The following is a 22,353-nucleotide window of genomic DNA, read 5'->3' on the forward strand; positions in this document are numbered from 1 at the left end:
CCTGGTCTTAGATGCCCCCAGAATCCTCAAGATGGGTGTGATAGGGCCCTCAGTGGCCAGGCAGCTTAATGGCTAGATCGTTGGTTAGGGAAGCTGTAGCGGGACTTGACCCCTCCTTCTCCCTCAGGTCCTGGCCCAGGTTCTTGTGTTGCACAAACTCCTAAATAGGGAAGATGGACTTTTCTCCCAGCCATGAGAGGGTGTGTGTGGGGTGCAGGGCCTGTTTTCCTGGCCTGCTCCCTATGTGAGTCCTTTTAGGTTGGGGCATGGCCCCACTAGTCCAGTTGCCCCACAGTTGGGGCTCATCTGTAGGTTCCCCTTGGCAGGGGAAGATTTACTTGCCTCCAGTGGCTGCATTGACAGGCAGCTTACTGGTCTGTGCCTTCAGGCAGGCATACAAAGAGCTCCTGCCTCTTTGCCAGCCAGGCTCCCTTCTTTTCTTTCCCCTCCAGGCCTGGCACTGGTTGGTGGTATAATGGGGCGGGGCTAGCTGAACCCAGAGGTTTTCTTTAACTCCTTCTGTGCCTGGCAGCAGTCTCTCTGCTCTTTCACAATAGGGCTATAAACATAAAATAATACAACATCAGGCTGTATTATTTCTTCCAGGGAATCTCCACATCACCAGATGGGGTAATTTGCATCTCTCCTCAGCCTACCTATTTGTCATCCACTCCCTTGTTGTGCACCCCAGTCCTGTGTGTATTCCCAGCAGGGGATAGTGATGCAGAATCAGCTCAGTACCCTTTTGTATGTGGAGGGGACCTTCCATACAGGGCTCTAGGATGGGAATGATCAGGCCCAATGAGTGTTGCTTAATCCAAACCCATGTTGGAAAAACATGCATGCGCCGCCTTAGGTGCATATTCAGTACGGAGTGTTTTGATTATATATGAGTTTATGTATCTTCCAACTATGTCAAGATGCAAAAATTCATTTGGATTTGTCACACACTCCCTGAAGGACTTTGGGTCCATAAATAAAAGAAAAGATTGTGTCCATATGGAGTATCTGCAACAGATTCTGTATGATATGGAGAATATGCTTCAATCAGGCCATGCAATACAATTTACACTAAAATATTCTGCTTTTGAGTTAACTGTTTTAGAAAAACATGTTTATAACAAGCCCCGTATTTCAGCTGCTGTAACCTCAGGCCCAGGAGGACTTGGTGACGTTGCACTCCATATGTTTTATGGAAATATGCTAATGAGTGTAAATATAAGGTAACTGGAATATGCTTTATGCAAAAGGTCTCTTGTAAGGTATCATTCCAAAGATTATAATTTACTGAGTGTGTTAATTCTTTTTGTATAAATGTATCATTCTTGTATCTGAAACTAGAAATATGAAGTATTACTGTGAAGTCCTATTGTAACTGTGCAAAGAGTGGGCCATTAATGGTGGCTTGGAATCTTGATGGCTCCCATTAACTAGGACAATTGGTTGTAAATGGCTCTGTTTACTTGTAAGCTTTCCTGTATATGTGTGTGCGCCAGCCAGTGGGTAATGAAGTCTCACAGGACATGTGAACATGTCACATGATACTGGAATCCATCTTAAACCTGGTGCTTTTCCATTTAGAAGGAAGGGTGGGAACCCAGAGAGAGACAAAGGATTCTCGCCTTGTGCCAAAGATATAAAAGGGGGTGAAACAGTGCAAAGGGGGCTGTTACCACCTGTGCTGGAACTAACAAGAACTGTACCGGGGAAAGGATTGGGCCCAGACTAAGGAGGAGTAATTTCTGAAAGAAGCTTATTGGAACATCTCTGAGGGTGAGATTTACCTGTATTCGGTTTCTTAAATGTATTAGGCTTAGACTTACATGTTTTGTTTTATTTTATTTACTTTGTACTGTCTATTATTACTTGAAACCACTTAAATCCTACTTTTTATACTTAATAAAATCACTTTTGTTTATTAGTAAACCCAGAGTCAGTGATTAATAGCTGGGGAAGCAAACGGCTGTGCATGTCTCTCTATCAGTATTATAGAGGGCGGACAATTTATGAGTTTACCCTGTGTGGCAGAGTTCCGACCTTGTCCCCGTGGGTCCCATGCTTCCAGGTGGTTTATGCTAGCTTCAGAGGCTCACTGCGACCTGTCACATAGCCCGTCTCTCTCTAGGACCAGGGTACAGTCTACTGAGCCCTTTTCGTCATAAGCCAGCAATGGAGGTTGGTGAGAGAATTCCCACAGTCTCTGTTGCTCCTATGGCCTCATGCCAAAACAGTTTAGCCTCCTGTCCTGACAGGGGCCTGTTTTCCCCTCCCAGGAGGTGTTTCTGTAGTGGTGGGTTGGGGGGAACCCAGGCCCAAGGGAGTCTTCTGGCCCAGGGACCCTAATGGTAGCAGCTGTTGGCAGCCAACCTTTCACTGCCAGAGTTGCTACATTTCCCTTGGCCACTTCCCCACAGCTCTCCTGCTTCTCCCTTCTTCACCCTTACCTTAAGGCTCCCTTACCAATGACTTGAGGGTGTCTTCATTAACCAGCTCTTCAGCCACACTTCCTCTCCTCTGGCTTCTCTCTGCCTGACTGGAGTGAGCCCTTTTATATTATCAGAGGGGCCTTAATTAGAGTCGGGTGGTCACATTAGCTTAATGGCCTCACTTGGCTCTTTGCAGGTTAATTGGAGTCAGGTGTTCTCATTAGCCTGGAGCAGCCCCTGCTCTGGTCAGTCTGGGAACAAAAAAATGTTAATCCAGTGGCCAGTATATCTGCCTTCTGCTGTACCAGTGGGCCAGCCTATATTCCACCCTGGTCCCAAGGCCCGCCGGGGATATCAGTTGGCGGCTCCTTCACGGGGCCGTGAGCACGGGCGTGTACTTGGCGCGGTTCACCCCAATCCCGGACACCTGCCCCTTTTGCAGCGTGAGGGAAACCCTGGCGCATGTCTATCTGGAGTGCACCAGGTTGCAGCCCCTATTCCGGCTCCTCACGAATATTTTGTTAAGGTTTTGGTTGCACTTTTCTCCTCACCTTCTTATCTATGCACTCCCTGTCCGTGGCCCCACTAAGTCGTGGGACCTCCTGGTCAACCTCCTCCTGGTCCTGGCTAAAGTGGCCATCTATAAAACCAGGGTGAGGAGGTTGGCTGATGGAGTCTCCTGTGACTGTGGGGCCAATTTCTGATCCTCCGTCCATTCACGCATCCAGGCAGAGTTCCTCTGGGCGGCATCCACTGACTCCCTTGATGCCTTCGAGGAGCAGTGGGCGCTCTCCAGGGTTCTCTGCTCGGTGTCCCTGTCCGGTTCCCTTCGTTTGACCCTTTGACCGCACTCCTGTCCCTGTTGTTCATTAGTTGTCCCCCATAATTATTTGGTTTTCCAGGTCCTCTTAGGCTGGGGTGGGGGGGATCCTTTAGCAGTGGGCGGGCTTTGCCTGCCCACTTCCTGGATCCTAATAGGGCTACTCTGATGTACCCAACTGGCCTGGGTCTATCACACCTGTATAAGCTTTGTACAGAGTAATATGGATTTATTTGGGATTTGGATCCTATTGGGAGCTGGGTGTCTGGATGCTGGAGATAAGTGACTTATAAGCAGTTTTTGGTTAAAGTCTGCAGCTTTGGGGGCGTGGACCAGACCTGGGTCTGTGGTGCAGCAGACTAGTGTGTCTGGTTCAACAAGGCAGGGTTCTGGAGTCCCAAGCTGGCAGTGGAAAACGGGCTCAGAGGTAGTTTCAGCATGTCAGGTGACAGTCCCAAGGGAGTCTCTGTGACTGAACCCATTACAGACTCCATTGGTAGAAAGCCTTCCGGGGGAAGGCTACAGTGGTGCAAAGTAGTTAAAACTTTCTCTTTGCCACCAAAAGGTCCATTGGGCTACTCCAGCAATAAAGCTGGAAGTGGTGGCGGGAGAGGTGATCTGGTGTGGGCAGTCAGGGGATGTGTATCTCCACAGCTCTCTCCTCCTCTGAAGGTCCTGAAGGAACTTTAAGCTTTCTCCTTGTTCAGACTCCCCCAAGGAGGACAAGGTATGATTTAATTGACAGTGTTCCTTTGAGTGACTCTCCTGGGGTTTGGTGGCCAAGGCTGTTGCAGACAGGTGCAGTTTGCACCACCCTAAACTAACGAGTGAATGTGATCACAAGTGTAAGAGAAAACAACACTGCTCATAGAAAATGTTGTGGGTAGGAGATTGGCTTTTCTCTTCACTGAGACATACCTCCTGTCATAAAACCCTTCATTTCCGTAATACAACAATTCTGTTGCTGAACAATAGGTATTTTTTTAATATGACAGTGAAGAGAAATATAAGAGAAATAGAGCAAATGTTAACTATATTTTATTTCCTGCTCATATATATCTAAGCTGCTTAGAGCTTGCACTCTATTTCTCACATAAAACTAATTTAAGTCATTATATACTCATGCTAACCTATAAAATGATAGAACTTTGCCATGTTTGACAGAGATGGGTGAATAATTTGCAGGAGATAATTTACTCAGTAAACCTAGCCTCTGCTTTGGTTCATGAATTGTCTGCAGACAGCGTACAATGACTTTGAATATGCTATTCAAAATTATTCACTCAATTTCTATGAGTAATATTTGGTTTGTTCATAGTTTGTGGAATCATTCATTACAAGTACTCAAAATCTAAACAGTGCTATGTAATTTTGATTGGATACATAGATAACATGGTATTGCGTGCTGCAGAATTGAGTGACTAATTCTTAAAATTAGTTTTCTTATGTACTTACTTAAGTTTGAGGTTAAAATCTAATCTATATTTATCTAATTTATTTTTTTAATATTAGTTTAAAATGTGTGGTTTCTACCATTCCTGATTATGCAAATTCAATTATTTAATCAAGTAAATATTCACAGATAATTTGAGGTATTCATCCTTAGATATTTTAAAATGTTATTGTTTCTTGTTTCTTATTTAGATAGCATCAACATTATAGTAAGTGCTTAAATATGACTGAAAATGTTAATATTTGAATCACAATGTTGTGTAAAGCAAAGCCAATTTGACTTTTATCCAGCACTTTCAGTGAGTATATATAAATCAGTTCTCTCTTAAGTGAAGGAAAAACAGTGATATAGATATCTGATAGAAACCGATCCACGGTCCTCACAAAAGGAGCTCTCACCATGGTGTTTGTGGACCCTAACTTGGCTCCGATGATAACATGTGATCTTCAGAAAAAATCCATAATAAACTTCCAACCAGTGATCTGATTACATTTTTCAAAGTTGTTTTTGCAATGAAAAGTACTGTAGACTTACTTAAAAATATAGAAAGCTGAGAAATAATAATAATTCTCCTTTACATTCCTAGGTAGCCCAGATTAGTGGGGGAGAGCTTCCTGAAGTCATAGACTTTTTGGTTTCAAACGCCAAGTCTGGGGCTGATTTATGCAAGTCCTCTACGTGTAGAACTGTTTTAAACTCAAAGGGAGTTCAGCCCATAGAAGGCTTGCAGGAAACGGATACATGGTATCCACCTACAGAATATCTATTTGTTTAGCCATTGTTATTGAGAAGGATTTCATAATTATGCATTCAAAAATACTCTTATTTGACTTTACCTTTCAACAAAAGATATTCCATTTCCCTAGTTTGTGATTTGCCTTGGAATAATCTCTCAGTATTTTTCCCTTTTATTGCATGTATGAATGTTGCGTCAGCTGAGATTAAGTATTGCAATGATTAAAGCTTTTGAATAGGGCTTTGCCTTTAACAGTGAGCTAAGCATAAACTGGAGAGAACCACCATTTGGAGATGTATTCCTGTCCTGACATCACCTTATTTTCAGGCGAGGCCCTGTTTTTCTTTGGAAAGTTGTATTTCTGTAGAGTGCTTATGTGCATAATTGTAACCTTCAGACAGAAGTTAGATGGCGGTCACTCCAGTGTGGTATGTTTTGTTTTTGTGGAGTTTATTGCTCTGTACCTTCAGGTTAGCAGATAGCCTGAAAATGTAGATATAGAAATATGACAACTGATCTGGAGTGAAACAGAATGGCAATAAAACAGACCAAGCAAGAGTTTGATTCAATCCAGCAGCTTTTTTGGTGAACTCTGTGGTTTTCCACTTGGAATCCACAAAGTTGTGGATACATTCTTTACTCTCTCCAAGGTATTTCATGCATGTGTATAAGCATCCTGTAACAGGATAAGCATCAGGGACTAATCATTATCAAACACTTCTACACTGTATTGAAATAGACAGTCAAAACCTTGAACTATGGAAAGCAGTTATCGTAGTTAAATGTGTCAGACGTGACTCAAAAGTCTCCTTCCTTTCTGAAGATATTACTTCATTCATTTTAACCACATTTGTAAATGGCCTGGAGTGAAGAGATGCTGTTTGGGGAATTCCAAACTCTGTTATACAGAGTTGGAATGTTCAGGAGTAGCTGCACTGCATTCCACATTGATACATAATCCAAGTTATAGGTTTGAATAAAGACATGGTATTTTTCCAAAAAATAAAAAATGTTATTGGTCAGAAGCATATTATATTTGGAGCTAATAATAATAAAAACATTTTTGGCTGGTCCTTCCGTGGAATAGCTAATTTAGGGCTATAACCTGCCATGAGATTGGAGGGTTAGAACTAAAAGTAAGTAGCAGCTAAAATGACTTATCTGTGGAAATGTGACTTCTCAACACAATTCCATGCTCTGAAGAGGGTTTTCCACAGCTTCTGTCATACTGCTCCATTGGTCCCTGTGGATCTCCAAGCAAGGGACACTGTTAGGTCAAAAAGGGAGGTTTGTTACCTACCAACAATATTGATTTTACTTCTTCAAAATGTGTGCAGCTTAGCTTTGCCTTATAAAAAGGATGCACCATCTCCTAGATGGATTAACTGCTGCTTAAGGGCTGCTGCAGCGGTAGAGAAACAAGCATCTGTTCGCACATACAGATGTTAAGGGCACAAAGCGTTCATTGATCGTTTTGACGGCAAAGAGTCCTGTGGCACCTTGTAGACTAACAGACATATTGGAGCATAAGCTTTCGTGGGTGAATACATGCATCTGACGAAGTGGGTATTCACCCACGAAAGCTTATGCACCAATACGTCTGTTAGTCTATAAAGTGCCACAGGACTCTTTGCCGCTTTTACAGATCCAGACTAACACGGCTACCCTTCTGATACTTGATAGTATTGAGTTCACCATAGATAGGGTCATCCAAGAGCCTACAAAATCAGGTCATTAGCTTGTGAAAGATGTCTGAAGAATGATCACATATGTCTCCATTCTGAGTTACTACCTTTCTCATGCCAACACTCTGACATGTTGTATCCCAAAAAGAAAAGAAAATAATTTTGTAAAAATTGTTTTTGCTGAAAATGTTCTTTTGGAAGCTTTTCAGGTTTTCGTCAAAATTTTTTGTTTGTTTTCTGTTGAAAATTAATTTGTGTATGTGTAAATTTCCATTTTGTCAAAAAGCCATTTTCCATTCAAAAAAACATTGAAGGAAAATGGTCAGCCAGCTCTACTTGAAGCACAAATTTAAATTAAAAAAGAAAAATACTTTATTTAAATACAGCTTCCAAAGAATTTACTATTTATTTAATATATTTTCAAAAATGGACTTTACTAAAATTTCTGGACAAAATTCACAGGCGTTTTGTTAGGTGGTATTAGACACCCCTTCCTATCCCTGTCTGACTTCCACCACTAGTGGTGTGAAAATCAGTATATATTGGTGTAACTTACATTCTGAGGAGCTGGAGGAAGGTGTAAATTATATCAATTTGTGTTCCCTTATAGGGTGGTTGAGTGGGTGTAAGGAGATCTAACTGACTGCGGGGGATTGTAAGGTGTTCTGATTTATGTATCGCTTCTGAATTTGGTCCTCTAGTTCTATATTGTTGTTTTACTCACTCCTGTCATTTAGAGTGATGAAATCTCATTTGAATAGTGTAAATTGATAGTGTCGATCAGTGGTTTCAACCTTTTTTCATTTGCGGACTCCTAAAAAATTCCAAATGGAGGTGTGGATCCCCTTGGAAATCTTAGACATAGTCTGCGGAACCCCTGGGGTCCATGGTCCACAGGTTGAAAACCACTGGTGTGGATGAAACAGCTGCCTCTGCAATGAAAATATTTCATTCAGCATATTCCCTCTGCATGGTTTTATTCTTGAGGTTTCTAGAGTGCAGGGATTATGACAAAAGAAACAAAAATTAAAATGGTTTTACACAACCACAAAATAAACAGAAAATCCCCAGCCAGTGTTATACAACTCAATGTGGAGATCTGCCTTTTGCATTCAAGAAAGCCCACTGGACTAGAAGAGCAGGGATGTTTGTAGGCTGCACATTGGCTGAGTCTGCCCAAACTATCCCTGATTTATAAATTTTGATTTATTAACACACCTACGATTCCAATTCTGGGATTTTCTCAAGCAGACACTATTAATTGTCATGAACTGTGTCATGTGAGGAATTTACCTCTTGTAAAATATTCCTTTGAGGTGTCTGGTAGTCACTTTTCAGTTCTGGAGCAGTATCTCACAAGCCTATGTGGAAAGAGAAGAGTCTCATTTGCTCACTGGAATCCATAACAATTGCTTCTGGCTCTGGAACATTATTTTGTACAGAACAGCTCCTTTTCTTTCTTTCATGGATTCCGAAATATATTAAATCATTTTCTTCTCCTTTTGAGCCTTGCACATGGTAACTAAGTCGGGGTGAAATCCTGGCCCCAATGAAGTGAATGGCAAAAATCTCATTGACTACAATAGGTGAGGACTTCACCCCTGAACTTTAAGAGTACCAGTAAAGGACGTAATTCACCTCTGAGTGCAGTAGTGAAGTGAAAATTGCACCCCCTGCACCAGCAGAACAACTATGTCACCTAGGGCATTCACTTACCAAGGGAGAGCAGCTTTAATTTCTGGCAGTAGCCATATGCTCCAATTACACAGCTGAATCATCACATCTCCTGGGTACTCTAGCATTGTCTTGCTGTACACACTGCCTTACCAGTGCCAGCTAGATTTAGGTGCCCAGATAGAGTGAGATTAGCCTGGATTCCATTGGCAGATGCTGATAGAACCTAGGGATTGAATAGAGCTCCACATTTTAAAAATGCTCAAATGTCTTAAAATAGATTCCTGTAAAATATATGGCATATGCAGGCTACATGATTGTGTGGTAGGGTTTAAAGGCTTTACTGGCACTCATTTGGACTGATTTGTATAACTCACTCTTGGATTCACCCCTGTGAATAATAGTAATGATCCCAAAGTCCTCATGCTAATAAAACCTCTGTACAATACCACATCATATTATTCACTACATTATACACGTGTGTGCTTAAGTAAAATTTTACACTGCTGTCTACCATTCATAGCTTTTCATATTATCTTATACTTACATATTTATGAAGTGTAAGTTTTTGTATTGCTATTTGACTATGCCTTTTGAAGGGGTGATAAGAGGCTGTTCCCAAAGTGTAATTATCAGCTGGAAGCAGGCTGTTGAATAAAATTCCACCATCCCTCTCTCTATAACTGGCTGTTTTGGGGTGTTCCTTTAATATGATCATTGCCTTCATAGAATAACAGAGTTGGAAGGGACCTCTGGAGGCTATCTTGTCCAACCCCCTGCCCAGAGCAGGACCAATCCCAACTAAATCATCCCAGCCAGGGCTTTATCAAGCCTGACCTTAAAAACTTCCAAGGAAGGGGATTCCACCACCTCCCTAGGTAACGCATTCCAGTGTTTCACCACCCTCCTAGTGAAAAAGTTTTTCCTAATTTCCAACCTAAATCTCCCCCACTGCAACTTGAGACCATTACTCCTTGTCCTGTCATCTGCTATCACTGAGAATAGTCTAGATCCATCCTCTTTGGATTCACCTTTCAGGTAGTTAAAAGCAGCTATCAAATCCCCCCTCATTCTTCTCTTTCGTAGACTAAACAATCCCAGTTCGCTCAGCCTCTCCTCATAAGTCATGTGTTCTAGACCCCTAATCATTTTTGTTGCCCTTCGCTGGACTCTCTCCAATTTCTCCACATCCTTCTTGTAGTGTGGGGCCCAAAACTGGACACAGTACTCCAGATGAGGCCTCACCACTGTCGAATAGAGGGGAATGATCACGTCCCTCGATCTGCTGGCAATGCCCCTACTTAATACATCCCAAAATGCCATTGGCCTTCTTGGCAACAAGGGCAAACTGTTGACTCATATCCAGCTTCTCGTCCACTGTCACCCCTAGATCCTTCTCTGCAGAACTGCTGCCTAGCCATTCAGTCCCTAGTCTGTAGCGGTGCATTGGATTCTTCTGTCCTAAGTGCAGGACTCTGCACTTGTCCTTGTTGAACCTCATCAGATTCAATGGTGCTGTACCAATTTACACCAGCTGAGAATCTGGCCCATGAAATTTAGCAGGTCAGTTTTCATACACCAAGGATTCCATTATGGTTAATGATGAATATAAATGCAACAAGCTGGAGTTTACATATTATACATTTTGCAGATAGCTATTGTGGGCCAAATTCACCCCTGGTATAACTGCATGCTTTGAGTTGACAAAAATAATCACTGACAGAATATAACTCTAAATTATACTAAGGGCCAAATTTGACTCTGAGTTTCAGTACATGTAGCTCAGAGTGAAATTTAGGCCTAAATCTGAGTTCATTTGTTAAACTGAATTGCAGGACATACTGTCTTACTTTGTTTTAGTGGACTTAATAGAACCTGCATCTAGGTAAGCATAATGTGCCAATTTGTGAAAAAATAATTTATGCTCTCATCGTGAAGGGAAAGATTACACAGGGGAAACACCTACTAATATAACAGTAGGTGAGTAGACCCTCTAGAGTAGAGGGAAGACTTTGTGAAATAACTAAGAGTTTATCATTGTATATATTAAATAGTCTGATCCTTTTGATATGACTATAAAAGGGAAAAACAATTTAATCACATCTGTTCATATTTCCAGGGCTCTTTGATGTATGCATACAACTTCAAGATATTCCAGTTGGAGTTGCAAGTATGAATGGAAAGGGTAGTAGAGTCTATAGTTTATATCATTCTTCAAATACAGAATTTATATATTATTGGTAGGGAGTATGACAGTAAAAATACATATCCAGGTTTGGTTGATAGCATTCTGTGCCATCATTTTATTTTTCTCATTGGAGTTCCAATGGACCTGAACACCACTGTGGAATTTGTCCCCCTTAATTTAGTATCTAATGAACAAATGCTACTTTGTTATGTTCTGTATATGTGCTTGTAAAACAAAGTGAGTGAAACTTTGTGTAAACTAGGGACACCTGAAGTGTAAGAATTTTGCTGAAGTACAGTTAATGTAAAGAACTGCTCTGTAGACACTAAAATATGCTATGGCTCACCTATTTAGGCCCTGATTCAGGAAAACACTTAAGCACATATTTAACTTTAAGTATGTCCTTAAGTCCCATTAACTTGGGACTTACATACAGGTCTAAAGTTAGGCACATGTTTATGTGATTTCCTGGACAGAGATGCTTTCCTGAATCCAGCCTTTAGAGCTTGTTACTGCAAGGTGCTGAGCAACCTCTGGGGGTGGTCAGCACCATTCAGGATCAGGCCTTTAAACTAGAGCAGGGATCGGCAACCTTTGGCACGCGACCTGTCAGGGAAATCCGCTGACGGGCTGGGCCTGTTTGTTTACCTGCAGCATCTGCAGGTTTGGTCGACTGCAGCTCCCAGTGGCCGCAGTTCGCCGTTCCAGGCCAAAGGGGGCTGCTGGAAGTGGCAGCCAGCACATCCCTCAGCCCACGCCGCTTCCCGCAGCCCCCATTGGCCTGGAACAGTGAACCGCGGCCAGTGGGAGCTGCAATCGGCCGAACATGCAGATGCTTCAGGTAAACAAACCGGCTCGGTCCACCAGCAGATTTCCCTGACGGGCCACATACCAAAGGTTACCAATCCCTGAATTAGAGGCATGCTTAACAAAGCTGTATATTTTGCACTGTAATCTAAGGGCAGACCCTTTGACAGATTGTGATGCACAAACATGACATGCATGAAACTCGGGAGTGGGGGGCATTCTAACAAAAAATACTGTCTGATTCAGAAAGTTAGTACCAGATGTCTGAAACTTCTATATCCAACCAGTAAAGGTGGAAGTGAAATGATTGAAATAATGGTTTTATTTTTGGGGGGAAAAGAAAACAAGAAATATAATGAAGGGGTTTTTTAGGCAATAATTTGCTTATGTAGAAATACAAAGTTGTGCTTTCTGTAGTCTGGGATCTAGAAGGGCACCATTTCTGGCCCGATGAAGCTGTAAATGGTTATCCAGGTCAGAATTAAGACTGTGCTGTGACAGATATGGCAATTTCCTGCCATGCCCTTGAGAGAATTTATTGAATTAAGTTTACATATCTTTTCTGTCCATTGGAGGGTTTTGAAGGACAGACATCTACCAGAGCCCAAGGTGGAGTTGAGGTGACGTCTGGCAAACTTTTTAGCAAGTGTGTTTTCTTGTTTTTAATATGTTTTCTCAGTAATACATTTATTCTTAAGGTGAAAATGCTTGCTTAGTGCTTCGTGGTAACATAACTGAGGGAGTCATGGGAGTCTCTACTCACTATCGGAGCACCTCCTGCTGGCCGTGTCTGGGAATTAGCTCAGCCAGCCCAACACCCTCTTCTTGCAGTTCCTCAGCCTGCTGTCTCACTCTGTTGCCTCTCTCTTGCTTCTCAGGAGCTGCCACACCTCATCTTCACGGCTTTGCAGTCCAGCCAAGTCACAAATAGTCCTCCCCTTCCAGGGTACTGTTAAGGTCTTCCCACCATCTCAGATGGTCATTAAGTGCCCTGGCTGAGCCACTCCATTAGTAGCTAGAAAAAATGGACCCATACAGTCTTAAAGTTCACTGCCCAGATTGTACCTCTCATTCAGTGGCTGTTAGGGGAACCCAGCCTTTCCCTCTAATTTGGATTCCAGACCAGAAATCCTGTCTCCAGTACACAAGGTCTGTACGAGCACAAACCTTCCTGCCGCTCCTCTGGACTCCTTCCTACCTTGCCTGTCCCAGGCTCTTATTTTCCACCCTTTTAGCCAAACCCCTATCTCCTGGTTCTGATAGACAAACCCTTCCTCTTGAGTCCAAATCCTTTTCTCTCCCTTGTTCCAGGGAGAGTGACTGCAGTCTCTTTTCTCCTACCAGCTTCCTATTTTTATAGAAGCCCCACCTGTTCCTGCACAGATGACCTTCCCTTACTTAGAGCTCTCCGGTCTGCCTAAATATTCCCCAGTTTGCAGCCTAATACGTTCATTGGCCCATCTGGTCTATGTTAACCCCTTTGGGGTTAATGTGAGTGTGAGGAGCACGCCCTATCACAGCAGGCAATACGCTGGGCATAGAGTCTTGAGAGAAAGCAAAGTGAAGTTGTTGGTCTTTTAGGCAGTCAGTCTTGATGGGAATATCACAGTGTAGGCTGGGAAGTGTGCAGCCTGGAAACCCCCTGGTTAGGAGGGAGAGAGATATGGGTCTCTGCCCAACAGAGGTGATGACTGACCCGCAACTGACAAATGTTTCACTGACAAAAGTGCCAATGTGGATAGTGCTATGTCGGCAGGAGACTGTCTCCCTCCGACATAGTTACAGCCACTCACTGGGGGTTGTTTAATTATTCTGGCATAGAGCAGCTATCCAGGAAACCTTACATCGGCACAGCTTCATTGGTACAACTGTGCCGCTGTAAGGTCCATAGTATAGACGTAGCCCTAGAGTGGGTGCCTTTGGTAGACCACAAGTGCGGAATTCAGGTGCAGTGGCCCTGAGCTATGACATATGTTATTGAAATAGCAACCTCCATTTCGGAGCACTGCTACAGACGCGTTCCTTAAAGACGAAAAATATAAAATTGCCATAACCTATCCATGTTTCAAACTCAGACTGAACAAATATTTTCTTTGATTACCAGTTTGATTTACAAATTTCTCCCACCCTCTCTTTTGTAAAGAATTCTCTGTTCTGGTGTCTAGATGCAGAGTGAAAGAGTACCAGCATAATCCAGTCAGTTTTGCCTAAGCTACTGCCCCAGGCTGTTCGCTCCAGGTAAATTTAAGCTCTGTGGGCTTGCAGGGTGGGCTTGCAGGGCTCAGACGAAGAGGCTGTGTAGTTGCAGTATAGACATTCTGGCTCAGGCCACAGCCTGAGCCTGGCACCCTCCCATCTCTCAGGTTCCTTGAGCCTGGTCTCCAGCCTGACCCCAACATCTACACCACAATTAAACAGCCTGTTGCTCTGAGCCCTATGAGGCTGAGTTGGCTGGCACAGGCTGGCTGTAGGATTTTAATTGCAGTGTAGACATACCCTAATAAGTCTGGTGATCCTGTTCCAAAAATACTAAACTGATTCCTGTCATAGTTTTCCCATGTAGAGCGAAGCCCACATACGTTAATGACAGGTAAATTAGTGAACAGATGTATTTAAATTCTTTACCAATGGCCAGATTTTTAAAGATATTTAGGTGTCTAAAGATGCAGATAGGAGCCTAGTGAGATTTACCAAGGGCCTAAGTGATTAGTTCATATTTAATTCAATTGGAGTTAGACACCTAGGTGCTTTTGAAAATCCCATGAAGCACCTATCTGCGTATTTAGACACCTAAATACCTCTGAAAAATTGCCCCCAAATCTTATTTTATGGGCTAAATTGAGGCAACTTTTTCTGCATATACAGTAAAGGAGATGGGCAAGTTAGGCAAAACCCTTAACCAGGCGCTCTCCACCCAAACCTGCAAAATTCACACAGTGCAGATCCCCCCGGTCAGATCCATGAAGTGGCATTGTAGTTTGGTACCTGATGGGCATGTTCAACTGTCTATCGTGGATACTCCCTGTCCATTTTCTCAGTCTCCCATTAGCCTCGCTCACCATGATTTTAGTCCTGCAAGGTGCAGAACACCTAAACATCCCATTGACTTAAATGGTAGTTGCACTCCCCAAGAGCAAATAAGCACCTTGCCAGGGAGAGGGTCACAAATGTTTTCAGGTCTTATCTTTGTTAGCAATTCAGTCACAATACCTGACTGAGTCTAGCTATCTTCCTAAAACCTGAATGAAACATTTCAAAATAGATTGGGGAAATAATATGTATTTGCGTGTCAGGCAAACCTGCATTGCTTTGGGCTGACAAAAATAAGCACTGATACAGCAAAACTCTAAATTTTCTTTGATAATTTTTCACATTTTTCCAATGGCTGTAAAAACGATGAACATGACGACAGAGGGAGTGAAATAAAATCTTACAATTTATACAACTCTAATATTTTAATATATGACATTTTGAGATCTTAAAGTTTTCATCCCTTAAAACACATTGGATAATGCTGCTGATGTTTGAAAAGGGGTTTGCAGTTGAAAAAGGAGTTAGGTTCATTTGTTCAATAATTAACTTTTTAAAAAAAATTAAAAATTGCACATCTGTTTTGCATGTATTTGTACAAACACTTCAAATCATGTGGGAGAGAAATCTCCAAAGAACACAATCACTCCAGCAACCTGTTTGATCTTTCATGGCTAGCTGGGGAAACTGCACCAATGGTTCACCTAATTGTAAATGTTGCTTGCATTGGGCTTTCCGAATTGGGTCTTAAAGTTTACTAATCCAATACCCATTGACTTCAATGGGAGTAAGGTTGGGCCCTTTGAGTAGTAAAGGGAAAATTCACTAAGGGCCAAATTCTGATACCTTTAATCACACTGAGTAATACCTTATTCCACAAGTGGTCCCATTAAGGTGCAATACAATGAATCAAGGTATCAGACTTTGGCCGTGACAAGTAAATAGAAGCTCGAGCCTCAAAATATCTTAGCTGTAAAAACAGTATTATTAATAATATCATCGTGTCACTTTAAAAGACAAAAAGGAGTTCAAGAATCTAAAGGAATCACTCTGCATGGAAAATGGGGATTTTCCAGGCTTTTAAGGGAAAACAGATAAAACGAGTTATCTTTTGCTTTAAATGAAACTCAAATTATGTTTTTGCATTTTGTTTTCTTACTACAAACCATGACACTCTATAGCTAATGTTCCTGTTATTGAACAATATGTTATTTTAGATGAGACATTACTTTAAAAAAATTATCTAAATAATACTATCAATCATATATTGGGAATTTCAAAAGTTCTGCATTTTAAAATGCTATTGAACTAGATGATGGGCCAAAGCCCCAGCTCTTGTAGGTGGGCACAGCTCCACTGAAGCGATTCTTATTTATATCAGCTGAGGATCTGCCCCAATTACATTGCATCTATGTTGCAGGGGAAGAAGAAATTCTAGAGCAACTCTGCCCTATATTAAGAATACCAGTGCTATAATAATTAGAGCCCAATCCTGCAGTTCTTATTCAGGGAGAATTGCCCATTAAGTTTAAAGGAGAATTTTCCTGAATAAGGAACACAGGTTCAACCCCTGAGATTGTTCTCTCCTAAAAGAAATAAACCTATGGAACCAATAATATCTTACTTACAGCATCAGTTATATTTGCTATAGGGGGGGAAAAGAACTTACTTCTCCAGAAAAGAAAATAGAGTCCTATTGAAAATAAATATAAGCATACAGACTCTTATGTGATTTTGCTTTCTTGTTTGTGCAGCTGCCCTGGGGTTTGAACTGGTAAACACATTGGCCTCTTAAAGGACATGATTCAGACTGTCCCAGATCCAGCAGCTCATATCAAGGTAATTTTTCTGTTGACTGTAAGTCTTTAAATGTTCAGAAAATAATAATGTTAAGGATTGTATATTCGTATTACATGCCTTCTGTATGGCTTTAAATTCTAACAATTTACCGTTCGTTCATTCCTTTATATTTGTATGTCCTCAAATACTTCACAAAATTAACTTTTTTTTGGGTACTTGTTCCAAAGACTGAAATAGACTTCAGTTGGTCCTATCACATTGAATTTTGAGGATAAGTTTCTGTGGATTATAGAGCTGTACTTTTTTTGCTTAAAATTCATGATGTTCTATAAGTGAATCCACCTGGAAAATACAAAGCTCACACAGCACAGATCCTGTTCCATTGAAGTAAATGGCAACACTTCCACTGACATTATGGCAGCAGGAAACTGCACATAACATAGAAAACAAAGCAAACCAAAAACCCATAAAAAAGAGTAGATTCTTAGTTGTATATAAATCAGTGGGAGTTTGGCCACCAACTTCAGTGGGACTGGGATGTAGTCCAAAATGCAACACTGCTTTTCTAATCTTGAAAACTGGTAATATTTTTTGAGCTCCACTGTGTACATCATATTAGAGCCCAAAGCATTTTCTTACCCTTCTATCATGGAACAGATAATATTTATCTAAGTAGACTTACAAATGTAGCCAACTGCTGTATTATTAAGAACACTACATTTCTGGAAATAGAACATATGCAGTACTGTACCACTTGAGCCCGACAAGCTAACACTGAATACTGTATTTCTGCCTATTATATCATTTTAAAGGCCTTGTTTGGGAAGACATAACTGCTTTGGAAATGACAGGCTTACTTCCTAAAGAACACTGCTGGAACTGTCATTGTCCAGTAAAGAAATGCATCCACACCAGTGTCAAAAGCCGACTGATATTTATTTACATCCAATACTTTAAGACTCTGTTGTTTAGGTTATCGCTGCTCCAGCCACTGAAAGATATCACTTGAAAAATAAAACTGCAGCAGTAAGAGAAATAGATTGACTATGTAGTTTGATGCTGAGCTGATTTTAAATGAAATGTAATGTAATGTTTCTTTTGATATCCAGCTCTGAGTATTAAAATCTTCTGGGTTTTATTGGTATCTTAACATTGGGTTTTACAGTATTTGATTCAATTTCTTCTGTTTGCTTGGTCGTATTCTTATAGTTCTGTTAGCTTTTTTACCTTTTGTGGAGTTCCTACTCAGTCAACTGAAAAATAGTAGTCAGCAGCCACAATATAGAATAACTACACTTCTGAAATTTATTTTTATTGAGTTGTAAGTTAAAACAAAAGTATATGGCTGTGGGAAGAGCCACTTTTCACAGTCTTCTTGTATTCAGATGTTTTTAAGGAATATGAGCAGTAAAATATTGATGTGCATAATAATCTGATATGAAAATGGTAACAATTCAAATGTTTTTAAGGCATCAAATATATTTTTGCAGAGTGTTGGTATTTTCAGAGCCAAAGATAACACCAAAAAGAACTGAATTTCACATATTTTGCCAAAAATGGCATCAGAAGCAGTTTTTTTCACACTGAGAATTGAATTTCAAAGGGGTGGGAGGTGTGGGGGTTATGTTTGTGTGTGACTTTTGTGGCAAGTCTAATAATGAATGCTTCTGACAGGCTGGCAATTGTAATCAACTATTTTTCCTATGTGTATAGAAAACACAAGCCTAGGTCCTACATCTTCCAGCAACAGTTACTAGGCTTTTTATAAACTAAATTTGAACCAGGTCTGAGACATGTCCATATCCAACTGTGCTCCAAAAACAGTTACTATAGACACAGAAGACTTATGTTATTCTGTCAACCTAGCACTACTGAGCAAGCAAACTGTATAGTTATAGGAGTAAGAAATGGAGTCTGTTTGCAGCAGCAAAAAATGCCCAAATGTTAATATATAACCAATTTCTGCAAGTACTTTAGCCAATCCATGTGCTTATCATGTTTGTTGAAGTGGAGGGGAGAGAATGAAATCAGTACTAGTTAAAAAAAACTTCAGCTCCTCCACATTAATGATAGAATTTACTTTTGTATAAACATATTCTCCAAAAAAACCTAGGGGATGATCCATTGGTCAAGACTTTAAAAATGGACTAGATGAACTACCTAAAATATACCACAGGGAGCAATCATGTATTGGCAGGGGAATAAAATAACTGGCCTAATATGTCTTTTTTTTATCTCTAATTTCTATTCTTTCAGAGGGCTAGAGTAATTTGGCTTTATTTAGTTATTGCTATAGTGTTGTTCAGTTGTAACTATTACTTTACCTCACTGAATGTGTGCTCATATACTTCTGGAGAAAATACTCATTCATGCACATTTAAAATTGCAACTTTGAAGTTCACTTTCCAGGAATGTCTACGTGACTACAATTTGACAACTTGTACATTTGTTAATAGTGAACACAAAAGGAGAGCATGTATGGCCAGTGTGAATATTTGTAGACATTTCTGTGCAATAAGAGTGATTATTTTTTCATTATGTGATGTTTTACATTAGATATACAGAAAAAAGCCCCAGTTGCCAAAGAAAAAAAATTAATCATTTTCACTGTTGTATTCCCTAGAAGATAATAAGGTGATAAGTAACAGTAAGCATGGATTTGTCAAGAACAAGTCATGCCAGATCACCTCCTAATAGCATTCTTTGACAGGGTAACAAGCCTTGTGGATGGAGGGAAGCAGTGGATGTAGTATATCTTGACTTTAGTAAGGCTTTTGATACTGTCTTGCATGATCTTCTCATAAACAACTTAAATGGAGCTACTATAAGGTGGGCACATAACTGTTGGAAAACAGTTTCCAGAAAGTAGTTATCAATGGTTCACAATTAAGCTGGAAGGGCATAATGAGTGGGGTCCCACAGGGATCAGTTCTGGGTCTGATTCTGTTGAATATCTTCATCAATGATTTAGATCAGTGGTTTTCAAACTTTTTTTTTCTGGTGACCCAGTTGAAGAAAATTGTTGATGTCCATGACCCAACAGAGCTGGAGATGAGGGATTTGGGATGTGTGAGAGGCTCAGGGCCAGGGCAGAGGGTTGAGGTGCAAGGGTGAGGGCTGAGGGGTGGGGCCAGGAATGAGGGCTTCAGGGTGTGTGAGGGGGCTCTGGGCTGGGGCAGGGAATTGGGGTGCAGGAGGGGGTCAGGGCTCTGGGCTGGGGGTGCAGGCTCTGTGGTGGGGCTGAGGATGAGGGGTTTGGGGTGAAGAAGGGGGCTCTGGGTTTGAGGGGGGGCTCAGGGCTGGGGCAGGGGATTGGGGCATGGGCTTACCTTGGGTGGCTCCCAGTCAGCGGTGCAATGGGAGTGCTAAGGCATGCTTCCTGCCTATCCTGGTCCTACGGACCACACTGCACCCTGGAAGCAGCCAGCAGCAGGTCCGGCTCCTAAGCGGAGGCGTGCAAGTGGCTCCGTGTGACTCTCGCCCGCAGGCACTGTCTCCCCCCCCCCCCCCCCCAGCCAATGGGAATGCGGAACCGGTACTCGGGGTAGGTCAGTGTGTGGAGTCCCGTGCCCCCTCCCCCTGCCTAGGAGCCAAACCTGCTGCTGGCCACTTCCGGGGTGCAGTGTGGTGTCAGAACAGGTAGGGACTAGCCTGCCTTAGCCAGGCAGCACTGCCAACAGGACTTCTAATGGCCTGGTCGGTGGTGCTGACCAGAGCTGCCGCGACCCAGTGCTTTATATTCTGTGACCCAGTATTGGGTCGCAACCCGCAGTTTAAAAACCACTGATTTAGATCATGGCATACAGAGTACACTTACAAAGTTTGCAGACAGTACCAAGCTGGGAGGGATTGCAAGTTCTTTGGAGGATAGGATTAAAATTCAAAATGCTCTGGAAAAACTGGAGAAATAGGCTGAAGTATATAGGATGAAATTCAATAAGGACAAATGCAAAGTAATCCACTTAGAAAGGAACAATTAGTTGCACACCTACAAAATGGGAAATGACTGCCTAGGAAGAAGTACTGTGGAAAAGTGATCTGGGGGTCATAGTGGATCACAAGCTAAATATGCGTCAACAGTGTAACGCTGTTCCAAAAAAAACAAACATAATTCTCGGATGTATTAGCAGGAGTATTGTAAGCAAGACACAAAAAGTAATTCTTCCGCTCTACTCTGTGCTGATTCAGTCCCAACGGGAGTATTGTGTCCGGTTCTGGGTGACACATTTTAGGAAAGATATGGACAGTTGGAGAACGTACAGAGGTGGACAACAAAGGTGACTGAAGGTCTAGAAAACATGACCTATGAGGGAAAATTGAAAAAATTGGGTTTGTTTAGTCTAGAAAAGAGAAGCCTGAGAGGGGACATAATAACAGTTTTCAAGTGAATAAAAGTTTGTTACAAGGAGGAGGGTGAAAAATTGTTCTACTAAACGTCTGAGGATAGGACAAGAAGCAGTGGGCTTAAATTGCAGCAAGGGAGGTTTAGGTTGGACATGAGGAAAAACTTTCTAACTGTCAGGGTAGTTAAGCACTGGAATAAATTGCCTAGGGAGACTGTGGAATCTCCATCATTGGAGATTTTAAAGAGCAGGTTAGACAAACACCTGTCAGGAATGGTCTAGGTAATACTTAGTCCTGTCGTGAGTGCAGGGGACTGGACTAGATGACCTCTTGAGTTCCCTTCCAGTCCTTTGAGTCTATAATTCTGTGGTTACTGCACTTTACAATGAGAACTGAGGCGTGCCTGATTCCAAAACCCATGTACCATCAAACTTTGGGAGTGTTTTAAGTCTGAATCTTGGTCTGGATCCAGATTGATCAGTTTAAGCCCATCTCTAATGAACGTTAAGATTTGAAATTATGCCGCCTGATTGAAGCATTTATAATTTTAATCGTTATTTTCCTGTTCATTCTAAAAGTGCAGTTGCCCCAAACCACCATTTTGTGTTTTCATTCAAAATTGTTTGGCAGGAATGAAAAGAGAAGGATATTTTATGTGGACAATGTACCATGAATGTATTCAGTTCTAGCTTGGAGTATACAAAGAGAATGAATGGCTTGGAAATTTGGTCCAGATCCTGCAAACATTTATATATGTGCTTAAGCTCTGTGCATGAGAGTGGTCCCATTACAATCAATGGGACAACTCATATGTAGGACCCTACAAAATTCACGGCCATGAAAAACACGTCATCTGGTCTCCCTCTGTGAAATCTGGTCTTTTGTGTGGTTTTACCCTATGCTATACAGATTTCACAGGGGAGACCAGCATTTCTCAAATTGGGGGGTCCTGACCCAAAAGGGAGCTGCAGGGAGGTTGCAAGATTATTTTAGGAGAGTCATGGTATTGCCACCCTCACTTCTGCGCTGCCTTCAGAGCTGGGTGGCTGGAGAGCGGCGGCTGTTGGCCGGGCGCCCAACTCTGAAGGCAGCGCCCTGCTAGCAGCCGTGCAGAAGTGAGGGTGGCACTACAATTCTATGCCACCCTTACTTCTGTGCTGCTGCTGGCGGCAGCTCTGCCTTCAGAGCTGGGCTCCCACCCAGCAGCCGCCCCCCTCCAGCTCCTCATCTCTGAAGGCAGCGCCGCCACCAGCAGCAGCACAGAAGTAAGGGTAGCAGTTCTGCAATCCCCCCCCCACACACACACACAATAACCTTGCGACCCCCCCCCCCCAACTCCTTTTGGGTCAGGATCTCTACATTACAACACGGTGAAATTTCATATTTAAAT

At 42.0% G+C, this 22,353-nt stretch overlaps 1 protein-coding gene across 4 annotated transcripts in view; it reads left to right on the forward strand.

Moving 5' to 3' along the window:
- Positions 1-22,353, forward strand: part of ERG (ETS transcription factor ERG) — a 212,730-nt gene that overhangs the window by 50,666 nt on the left and 139,711 nt on the right. For all 4 annotated transcript variants that reach the window (XM_075132762.1, XM_048866831.2, XM_048866822.2 and 1 more), the window contains exon 2: positions 16,574-16,658. In XM_075132762.1, coding sequence (XP_074988863.1) covers positions 16,620-16,658 — 39 coding nt within the window. In that variant the 5' untranslated portion in view covers positions 16,574-16,619. The remainder of the gene's footprint in view (positions 1-16,573; positions 16,659-22,353) is intronic.

The sequence above is a fragment of the Caretta caretta genome, chromosome 1 (genome assembly GCF_965140235.1).
Source record: "Caretta caretta isolate rCarCar2 chromosome 1, rCarCar1.hap1, whole genome shotgun sequence".
NCBI lineage: Eukaryota > Metazoa > Chordata > Testudines > Cheloniidae > Caretta > Caretta caretta.